The following is an 11,672-nucleotide window of genomic DNA, read 5'->3' on the forward strand; positions in this document are numbered from 1 at the left end:
CGTGAAAAGTTTTAGCTTCTTTCACGTTCTCCGGGAGCTAAAACTTTTCACGCAGGTGCACTTAAGTGACTGATTCACAATTTGGTTTTGTCTGATATCAGAGATTAAATAAAGAAAACCAACTGGCTGATTGATTTGTTTTAATTGAGAGGAAAAAAAAACAGCAAAAGCATTTCACTAGCTGACCAGGAGATGGCGACAGCGCGGCATCTGAAGACCATGGATCGTTCTGCTATGCCGGTTTAAAAAAAAAAAAAAAAAACGTAATTAGCTAGGGGTCAAAGGTCAAAGTTTACGGTTCAAAGTTCACCCAGGGGTCAAAGGTCGGTTCAAAGTTCACGGGGTCATGTGCACATTTTTGATTTTTAACTAGAGTTGAAAGTTCAGGGTTCAAAGGTCACCCAGGGGTCACCACGGGGTCACCACGGGGTCACTGCGGGGTCACCGCGGGTCACCGCGGGTTCAAAGTTCAGGGTTCCCTTTTTTTTTTTTTTTTTTTTTTTTTTTTAGGTTAACCTTTATTTAACGGTCTTAACGAGAGAATCACACAGACACTCCATTAGGTACACTGCCATTTTCAGGTGTACCTAATTACAGGCCACTTCATTAGGGAAAAATCATGGTCAAAGTTTAAATGAAAGTGAAAAGTGCCCCACCCGCCCTCACCCCCACCTCGTGATTGGCTGGTTGATCTGTGACGTCACATTGGCACTCTATTAGGTACACCACCATTTTCAAGTGTACCTAATAACTTTGTGCATTTATTGTACGTGCCAAGAATGTGTATTTGACTAGTTGCTCTTTAATTTGGGGGACACCAACACATATTACACAACGTAAAACACATACATATTGTCATATGAAGCAGTCAATCAAATGTCAGATTTTTGTTTTCATGCTCAAAAAATAAAAACAAGAAATAAAACACCAGACAAGTTTTAACAGGTTTTAATGTTTATTAAAATAATAATAATAATAATAATTCACGACACGTTCGAGAAGGGGAAGTTACGTCATTTTCTTCGTTTGTTTTACGGCGAGGAGGCACCAGTTCACTCTCGTACCATGGAAAAATATTGAAGAGATATCATAATAATATAATATTATAATGTTGATAATATTATTTTTTTGTTTGTTTGTTTGTTTGTTTTCTCTAATGTTAATAACATGGGGGGGGGGGCGCAAAATGTTTTCTACTCCCTGGGGGGGGGGGCATGACAGAAAATAATTGAGAAGCACTGCATGAAATACATAAGCACAAAGAGAAATCGTGTAAGGGAAGGGCAATACAGTGGATCCCTGCAAATAGTGAGTGAGACTTGACTGGCCCACTAATAGTGAAAATCTCCACATACGTGCATTCGTAACGGACACCAGAAATTATTGAATACGTGTGGATACATTGGCCATATCCTGGCAAGTTTGCAGCTATAAATAAATACGAGAGAGTATGTGTACATGGTAAAACACAATACACAGTACATTAGAGAAAGAGAAAAGGAGTGAGAGCACCAAAACCTCGTTAGAGTTCAACTTCGACACCATCTAAATCATCATCGTCGTCGTCGTCATCATCACATGCCTCAGCGTTGAGTGTTCTTTGAGGTGGGGGTCTTTTCACGAGAGGTTCCAAGCTACGCGTCATCTTGTTACTGAGTATCATACAAGATGACAGATGAAGCTTCAATTGGTGAACAGGTAAGGACACAATAATCAACAGAAAAGTTTACGATCTGCACCTAGGACCCAATCTGTGAACTTTTCCAAAATGGGGCTCGGTGGGACTCTGTGGTCCTAAAGACTTGGTACCTGGGGGGGGAAACAAAAGAAACATGAAGGTTGGCTCCAGATAATAGGCTTTATGTTCTTTCTTTCACAGCTTGAGCTTTCATTGCAACTGTCACAGTCCCAAAAATCTTTATGTATACACACCGTCTGGTTAGCACTTGGATGTGTTAGACAAGGCTTTTTTAAGCAAAATAATTACCATGTAAAGGTTTTTATGCAGAAAAGATGGCCATCTAAAAAAATAGAAAAATTAACATGTAGGGTAAGTTTTTTTTTTTAGCAAAAAAATTATCCTTTTTAGTAAGGCTTTTTTTTTATATATAAAAGAGACCATGTAGGAAATTAAAAGCCCACGTATAGTAAGACTATAAGTATATAGTAAGGCTTTTATCGAGTAAAAAAAAATGACCATGTATCGTAATGATTATATTTCTTAATGAAAACTGACCATGCATAGAACGGCCAAGCTGCTTCAAGTCCAAGCTACCGTGAGAGATGGCGTCATCTCCTTCGGCCAATAGCGAGCTCCGGTAGTAGAGGAGCGGCTGCCAGCACTCCTCCCTGAGGTCCGCCACGTGATCAGAGGTGTGCTTCTGCAAGTAGGCTAGCCTGCATTGGCGCACATATTTCAGCACTGACAACCACTTGTATCCTTACAGAAGAGTCAACCCACGTTGGGAACACATTTGGGATAGGTTAGCAACTCTGGCTATTCTTTCCCACGTGCATCACAGTAAGGATTCCTGCTGCGAAAAGCAAATATTCGCGAGTGATTAATGGCCCACTCAAAAAGGTAAAGAATTGCCTATAGCTGTGACGACATGGTACCCTCATGTCATAATGACACTCATCAACTCCTTAATAATTGTTCCTTGGCACAAGATGACAGCAATGAGACAAGAAATCACTGCTTCTTTTGTAAATGAAAACTCCTCAACCTACTTCAACATACGTTCTTGGCACAAAATTGCGGCAAAGCGCTACTTATATCTTCATGAAACTCTTCAACTTACTTCAAAATAGTATCTTGCTATGTCATGGTGGCAAAGCACTGCTTGTGTCTAATACACCCAGATCTTTGAGGATATGGTGCGGGAACACTCACACTGTCCTCTTGTCGGGTTTGAGCAACTTGCAAGAAAATTCGGCAAGGATGCTCAAGTAAGACAGGTAAGTCGGTGTGGAACCTTCAAAATCCCGGAAGACAAAGTCGATGCCGCTCCTGAAAAACATAACGTGGACACTTCAGGCACAGAACATAACAGAGCAGACACGTCCACCGGCCGACCTGTGGATGAGGACCAGGCATTCGCGAAACTTGACGAGGTCACCGAAGGTGAGGGCGAAGCGTCTGGCCAGCTCTTTGATGCTGCTGAAGGTCTGGACTCCCTGCTGGATGTGCAGCGATCCTCCAGCCTCCTGCTCGTGTTTCAGACGCACAAACAGCTAGCCGGGACACAACAGAAATCAAGAAATGCCTCTACAGTTATTCATAGAAGAGTTTATGAACGTTCACTTACCTGCTGTAAGGAGAGCACCAACGTATGAGCGCTCTCGAGCTTATCAACGAGTCGACTCCTATGAATGGTCTCCTTGATGATGTCACCAAAGTTGCTCTGATACTGAAGGACAACAACAAAGTCACAACACTCCAACATAACGGGCAAAAATGAAGAAGAGTGAGAGCGAAAATGCTGTGACATGGGCGAGTGCTCAAGTGAGCAACATGCTTTAATTTGAACTTTGACTTGAGCTACCTCAGCCGTGTGAATGTTTTTCAACATCGATACTTGCTCTTGATGTGTTCATCTATGTTCTTGGCACTTCCATGTCTAAGGTCAAAGGGCTACTATAACTTTTCCACATGCAATTTAGATTTACTGACAACATACCTTCACATAGAAGCTAAAGATGTCAGCCGCCATGCTCATCTCCAACACGCCATGTAGGATGAGCTTGCAGTAGGCAGCCAGCGTGCGTCTTTCTGTATCAAGCGCCTCCATCTTGTCCTCCTCGGAATGCCGGCAGGCTGAGTGGAAATACGTAGAAGAGAAGAGACGTTATCAGTGGCCAGAGATGGCAAAACTTGACAGATATTTGTGTAAAAAAAAAAAAAGACTGCTAGAAATTGAAGCATTGATCCAAATCCTGACTTTGTAAGTACAAAAGAAAAACATATTCCAAAATCTTATGTTTGTTTAAACATCAAACATGCAACTATCATACCACCCAGCATGTGGATTACTTTACTTGAATGTTTAAAGTCAAGCACATCTGAGGGAGAAAGACACCATATGACGTTTCATGGCTGACGGCCGAATACGAAATTTATACTTCCATCTAACTGCGAGTGGTAGGCTGCAACAGCGGGCCTCAGTACAATGATTTTAGCAGGTGTAACGTTAAAGCTTACACGTGAAGGTCTTTGCGGTGACAGCATGTGGCTTCAATTGGCGGCGAGGTCAATAAAACAAGCGAGGTGGTGAGCCAGAGTTGCGTGAATTTTTCTCACGGAAAAAGAGATTGAAGCCAATTGATGCTTTCGCCTCGCCGTGATCTTTCACACAAGAACAAGTGTCCATAAAAGCCAAAGTGTTAGCAGGCTAATCCCATAAAACAGCAGCAATAATCCACTAGTCTAGTGTGTTGCTTTGAACATTGAAAAGCTTTCCACCAGACCACTCGCTGCTCTCTTAACCATATTTGGATGCAATAGTCCATTCAGAGTAGTACAGTTATTAAAAACCGCTGAAAGAATTTATCACCTCCTATTTTAATTTACAAAGATATTTTTGCCATCTTAAAATACACACCAAAACAAAATGCATCCTTTAGGTGCTTGGCCATATTGTTCTCACAAATGTAACATGAGACAAATTATTTTTTTTTGCAATTGCAGGTGAAAATGCCATGACAAGACAAACGCAGAGCGAGGGTGCCACCTGGTGTCCAAGTTGGGTTCTACAGCATTTAAAAGCAGATTGACTATTTTGCAGTCTGCAACAATTTTTATGATACGAATGTCACAAACTTGTTACACATGACAATGTTTTTAAAGGTTAGTAATTGTTTACTTTGAATATTTTATTATAGGAGTTGAATTAATTTATCTTTGTTTGGTCTCATTATAAAGTATATTATGAGCAAATAGAAGTTGCACAGATAAAATGATCTGTGTACTGTACTATGTATTATTCTCTTGTAACAGTTCATGTTCATATCACTTTAATTGTTTTTTACATTATTGTTATCAAACAAAAAAAAATGGCATGGGATCTTTAACGATTAACAAAATCAACACAAAAGTGTAGTCAGTATCTCTAAACGACTCAACAGCTAACCTCTCACCTTTGCGTTCGTGCTCACCCTCTGGCCCGACAAAGACGTTTTTACAGACAAAGTTCAACAGCGCCACCTGCAGTTTGGGTGTGGGAGTGTAGGGCAGGGGGCCCAAGGAGGTGGGCCGCCAAATTTGTTGCTGGTACGAGTGAGCGCTCAAGACGTCACAAACACCCAGGAATGCCTGAAATAAAAAAAATAAAAATAAAAAAACAAGTTGGGTGAGGGATGAGTGGATTATGCTAAATAACTGACACTTTATACCTGATGCCTGACGCTGTGGTCGGGGTGGGAGAGACAACGATGGCTTGCCTCACTGAACAAACGTACCTGGAGTCTCTGGGACACAGCTTTGTCCTAATAAAACACACAAGTATTATATCAACAATATTTAATAGCAACACATACCACAAATTCTACCTTTACTAAAACAACAAGGCTGTAATGTAACAGAATGTTCATTGTTGTGTATGCAATGGTGTAGATTGGCACTGTGAGTCGTTTTTGATAGCCAGATCACAATTGAGAATTAGTAATCATGTTGTGTGTGACATTTTGCAGTAACTCACCCTGGAGTTCAGAATTTCACTACTTGTGCTCAGTGACCAGAAAACACAGTAACACAAACATTGTAACACTTCCTTTAACACCTGTCAGAAAAAAAAAACATTGTTCTTTTTTGCAAAGGCATCAAAAGTCACATTCAATATTTTAAATCTTAAAATGTCAAAGGTAGCTTTAATCACCAGAGGTGGCGCCCCCTCCTGGCTACCCTCTACCGGCAAGAGAGGCAAGAGCAGGTCGAAGAGATTCCAACTGGACAGATCGTGACAGCTGTCGGAACACGTAAGCAATGTGAGCGGACGATCTTGACAAAAATTCAATTTGTTCACTTACTTGTGAAAAGTGCTGACTTTCTTCAGTGTGACTAAAAGGTCTCCGGTTTGCTTTTCACCCGTGGAGAAGATGCCTCCCTGAAGAAAAGAATTTTGCTGTTTGCATGGAAACTCTTCTTGTAGATCAAACATCTTGAATTGAGTATCATAAATAAATCAATAGGGTTCCCTTTCAATGAGACAAGATGGAGATAACTGAAGTTTGAGTGCTGCAAGGATGTTGAATAAATTTTATTTCTTGATCTGACATTGAAAAGCAATGTTCTAATTCATGAGTTTACTAGTCCTGGTGGAAGACTCACCATGAGAGAGTCGGTGAGCAGGTCTTTCAGGTGATCCACCCATCCCTGGACTATGGAATCTCTGACAGGCAAGGCCATGGAGCCCCAGGTGGTCTCTTCTGCACACAGACTAAGGAACGTGCGGGACGCCACCTCCAGAACGGCTGCGTCTGAGTGGACCTCCAGAACAGCTCGAATTTCCTCTAACAGCCTGGACACCAACTGAGAAGAATTTGGCATCCACAATTAATGAACAGTAGGGCTTTATGTTTTATTTTTGCACTATCTTCCACTCACACGCAATGACAAAAACTAACATTCTTTCAAATTTGCTCTCATCCTTCTGTCTGGTAGCAATTTGACAACGTGTAAAGGACCCCCAGGAATGGCCAGCATGCTCCAAAAACAACCACTTTAAATCAAAATGAACATTTTGGGTATGGGAACTTGTTTGTGACTCTCCTCATGATGGACACAGTTATCAAATTTCACCTTTGGGGGCTGAATTGACAAGAAAGCCTTGGCACTGCTTGAGTAAATATTAATTTAAATTTATTATTTAACCAATTTATTATTAATTAAAAAAAAAAAAAAATAGACATGCTCGATCTTGTTGACTGGCATACAAACTAACACAGGCGTAAACATCATTAAAAAAGTCCCATTTTAACTCCATGAGTTGAAGTGTAAAAGTTGCTGGAATGCTGACCTGTGTGTTTTGGGCCTCGGGGCTATCTGGCAAAAAGTACTGAGGAATCCTCATCAAGGAGGCAACAATATCCCAGCGACCTGAAAACTGAAGGTAGCGATAGGTGTCATTCAAACATAATGATGTGGTAAATTGATGACTGGCAGGGAGGCAAGTAGGCATACCTTGGCAAGTAAGCGTGGAAGCACTGTGAGGAAATGCTGCGTGAGCTTTGTGCAGTCGTCAACCTGAACTTTCTTCTCTTTGGAACTCATCATCTGGTAACAAAAACACACACAAATCAACATCCACTCATCAACTTTTCCTCATCTTTAATACCTTCATCCTAACAAAAAAAAAGATCTGAGTGTGCGTAATGAGTGTGACCATACAAAATAAGCAACCTTCTTTGCACCATTTCTCCCAGGCAGCACTGGTCCTTCTGATGCTTGACGAACGGAGGCGAGCATGATCTCCACGAGCACAGCTTCTTCCTCCCCAGTGAAGCCTACAAACAAGCAACATCAATTGTTTAAAAATAAAACGCGACAACAAGAACAAGTACGTTCTCCCAACCTGGATCTTGAGGGTCTTGCAGAAGTAAAGACGTAATGGTGGGCCAGTCCTTAAGCAGGGCTCCACTGCAGTCCCACAGGCTGTCCACAAGATAGACTACATGGTTGTGCAACTGTAAACATCCACTGACGTATTAGTAATGTCACATACATGTACATTATTTGCAAGCATTTGAATTAAATGAGCATTTCAACCTTAGCATTCTGGTGGAATTCCAGCAGTGCCTTGAGTTGTGTAAACGTTTGTTGTTCATGATCCTCCTCTTGACTTATTTTATGCTGACTCTTAGCAGCAGGGTCATCGGTGCTGATAATCCTGATTAAAATATAATTATAATAAATTGAGAATAAACTAAATATGAATATATTTTTCTACCTGAAGAAGAGCAGCTCCCCAGCTGTGGCTGCAAGGGGGCGCTGTGAGGAATAAACACACTCAAAGAGAGGCTTGTAGTCATCTGCAGTGAGCACATCATCATGTGTTCTGAAGGGTTAGTGACAGAGAGCACGATTACTATTATGAAAGAAGAAATATCATTATTGACACAGGAGTGGTGGCTAACTTGGAGATGAGCAGCAGCAATTTCATTGTCTGCAAAGCCACCTCGTTGTCTTTGTCCAGCGTCATAGAGATCATACGGTCCTGGAAAAGTTTTGGAAAAGTAAAAAGAAATGTCATGAACTGGTAAGCAAATTACACATAAGATGGACATTGATTAAATAGAAACCAAAAATATGTTCTCTAAAAACATTTTTTTCACATTTATGGTGTTTGAGGAGTTCATCTCATAGTATGGTAACCTTGAAGCGGCTGGTGAATAGGGTCAGTTGAGGCAGAACAACGGGATCGCCGTATAAATGCTGCAGGCCCAAGACACACTTGAGACGCACATCTGGAACCTACAACACAATACCCAAATCAATGCAAATGGAAAACAGGAGTCTTTAGAAATAGACAATTAACATTAGTCACGCGTGTTATATAACTTGTTCACCTTGTCATACGACATCCAGTCCATGTATTTGAGGTAAGTGTCATTGAGGAACACAGACCCATAGAGCCTCATCCACAGGCCCAACTCCTCCACGCAGATGGAACGGATTTCTGGAAGTACATCACTGTACCACCCACACACAAACATATGAGCTCTAAACAATGTGTTCCGAGCACCACGGAGTAGTTTACCGATATCTCTTGAGAAAAACGGTCTTGAAGAGGACGTCCATCATGCTTTCAATCTCGGCCCTCTTCTCCTGCAGCTTGAAGAGAAAAGACCAGATGTTTCGAATGTTATTTGTATGCTGGCAAAGGGGAAAGCACGGTCTCTTACCTCCTTCAATTTCTGTTGTGCTTGCTCCACTTGTGCCTTCTGTCGGCTTGGCCTCTGCGCCTGCTGCAGCTTTTGACTCTTTTCAGCAGCTTTGCTCAGATTGACAGCCACATCAATCAGAGAGCTAAGCAGTTTTATCGCTAAACAAAGCGATGGAAAACATATCAAAGGATCAATTCATCTACTGAATAATATAAATATATATATATTCATATAACAAAACGGACAGGGGATGATTTTATATTTAATCCATTTAAATTTAGCATAAAACTTACTTAAAAATACCTCATGGTACTTCACTAACCACTAGGTCTCATTATTTATATTTGGAGACAAGATGTTTAATTCAATACAAGGAAATTTTGGAAATTACTTTGTGTGTGTGTGTTGTGGGGGGGCATTACCTGCTAGCGTGCAGGTGTGTCGGAATGCTCGTATGTGGGAGTCGGACAGCTCGGAGAGCAGTGAGATCAGTGTGTTTATCAAATAGTTGTCGAAGAGGAGGCTGTGTTGACACTGGCACACGAAAACAGACACAAAATCGCACAGCTCCGAGTAGAACCAACGGCCGTATGGTGCAGGCTGGATTAGAGGGTACTCCATGCTGTCCTACAGAGGGCAAGAGAAGCATTAGTCATGTTTAAACATTTTTAGCATGAACAAATTTGCACTACTTTTCTTATGTTTCTTAGGTTATGTTTCACCGTGGAAATCGAACAAAATGAGAACGTTTGGCGATTGTCATCAATTGCAGATTAATAATTAGAGGAAATATTTTCGAGCTCTGGAAAAACATTCTTGGAGTCATTCAAAATAAATTAAAAATATATAGTTTTACACAGAGCAGTCTACCAAAATAGGGCCCAATATGCTCTTCCTCTCTCTTTAAAAAAAAAAAAAAAAAAAAAAAAAAGGAATATTTTTCTGATGCTGAAGTCATTGTTATTATTACTGATTGAGTGACTGACTGTGATCTGAGGAGAAAACACTTACAGTATCTGTGGGCCAAGTGACTGTGAGAATCCATGGAAAAACCATAAACCTTTTATACTGCAGACCGGCAACCTAAAACACAGGATTTTGCGCAATCTTATCCCAAGGTTGCGTTACAGATACAACAAATTGACATCTTCCGACCTCATCCAAGTCGTCCACCAGCTCATCCACCATCTTGTCCATGGCCTCACTGTCGCTTTTGATGTGACACATTTCAGCTGTGACCACCCCTGCAAAACAAAACCAAAACACATTCGGGAATTGTGCATGCTTGCTGAGCTAATATCACTATTGTATGATGGTTGCTTGCCTTTGCAACCACAGCACTGGATGAAGAAGCTAATGAGGTCGAGGAGGGATGCATCCCTGTTGGCCGCGTAGGCCTCCGCCCAGCCGTCGATCACCATCTGCTCAGATGTCAGTCAGACTCACCAAAGCACCCAAGTGTTTAAACGGTGGAGCTTACCCGTATGGCGTCCGGACCCATTGTGATGACGTCAAACAGAGTGACAGCCTCCGCGTGCGCGATTTTGCGATGGCAGACATTGTCCTTTCGAACGCTGCAACTGAGACTCTTGGTCTTTTTTCTTGTGACGTTCTCCGCTTCCTTGTGAGTTCTTTTCCTACGCTTCTGTGATTCATACAACGGACAAACACAGTTGGAAGATAAATGAATGAAGATCACTTACAAGTCTAATTTGTTTTGTGACCAAGCTCGTAATGCACTTTCCCTTTACTTTTAATTAATGCTCCCCATTGAAATGACTTTTTGAAATTACAGTATTATGTTTGGAAAACTACATCTTAAAGTTTTATCATTAGTGCAATGTGATTTAAAAAAAAAAATCTATACAAGTAAATTAGGATGCATGCTTTGTAACACAATCATTCTATAATCAATTAAGATGGATCAAATGTTAAGCAACTTTAGTACTTTGTGAATCAGACTTTCAGTGCATTCTAAGGCACTTTTCCTCACTGAGGCACTGAAATCTCAGATTTAACAGTTTTCTACAATGCACCATGAATACCTTACCCCTTTCTTGTGTCTGTTTTCATTGCCGGACTCATCCTCGGAATTGTTGACAACTCCTGAGGAGTTTGCTTCGTCCTGACGTGAGCATTTACTAACAAAAACAATGAGACATTATTGTCCATTGATATAAAATAAACGAGGTAGAAGAAAACATCCTATTTTATTATGTAAAAAAAAAAAAAAAAAGATACTTCAGCTCAGAGGGTCTGGATGTGCCTGCAGACGCGGGGTCTGGTATCATCTTCTTTCCACAGCACTCACGTGACTTGCTTCACTGGGAATGTTTCTCTGATCTAAAAGTCAGAGGACCATCATTTAAGTACGCCTACACTACCTCAAGACTACCATAATGCACTTTGCTCCATCTCCATGTGTTTACATTAACATTTAAACGTGCTGCTAACTTGTTGCAAGGGAATTCTAGTTCAAAATTCCCTTGCTAAAATGATACTTGATACTTGAAGAAGCTTGATAACGATCCTCATCATTTGAATCGGGTTTGTAGCAATTTGCCGTCAGGGACACATGGAAACCTTACCTTCATTGTCGTAGGTAATCCTTTGGCGAGCATTATTTTTATTATTTTAAAATGAAAACGTGTCAGAAACAAATTACTCATTGGATTGTTGCATGTTTTTCCTCATATTTTTACAGTGCCTCTCACAGTCAAGTTTACAGGAAGCCAGAAGGCTTTTCATTGGCTGAAATGCTGAACCGGAATTATGTGATTGGGTTTTCCCCA

The 11,672-nt window shown here is 40.9% G+C and overlaps 1 protein-coding gene across 1 annotated transcript; it reads right to left on the reverse strand.

The window, feature by feature from the left end:
• Positions 1-936: 936 nt before the first annotated feature.
• si:ch211-269e2.1 (cohesin subunit SA-2) lies at positions 937-11,624 on the reverse strand. The gene is made up of 32 exons (XM_061287336.1): positions 11,469-11,624; positions 11,122-11,223; positions 10,931-11,021; positions 10,361-10,525; positions 10,205-10,301; positions 10,036-10,124; positions 9,892-9,963; positions 9,303-9,507; positions 8,899-9,038; positions 8,754-8,827; positions 8,563-8,686; positions 8,369-8,467; positions 8,131-8,210; positions 7,944-8,051; positions 7,763-7,883; positions 7,569-7,680; positions 7,397-7,500; positions 7,178-7,270; positions 7,014-7,100; positions 6,326-6,526; positions 6,025-6,101; positions 5,874-5,961; positions 5,697-5,777; positions 5,392-5,484; positions 5,137-5,311; positions 3,681-3,817; positions 3,309-3,410; positions 3,077-3,234; positions 2,894-3,010; positions 2,237-2,397; positions 1,740-1,809; positions 937-1,652 (listed from the first exon to the last, which is right to left on the reverse strand). The coding sequence occupies exons 2-32, from the start codon at positions 11,169-11,171 to the stop codon at positions 1,523-1,525; spliced, it is 3,501 nt and encodes a 1,166-aa protein (XP_061143320.1). The 5' UTR covers positions 11,172-11,223; positions 11,469-11,624; the 3' UTR covers positions 937-1,522.
• Between the last annotated feature and the right edge of the window lie 48 nt (positions 11,625-11,672).

The sequence above is a fragment of the Syngnathus typhle genome, linkage group LG9 (genome assembly GCF_033458585.1).
Source record: "Syngnathus typhle isolate RoL2023-S1 ecotype Sweden linkage group LG9, RoL_Styp_1.0, whole genome shotgun sequence".
NCBI lineage: Eukaryota > Metazoa > Chordata > Actinopteri > Syngnathiformes > Syngnathidae > Syngnathus > Syngnathus typhle.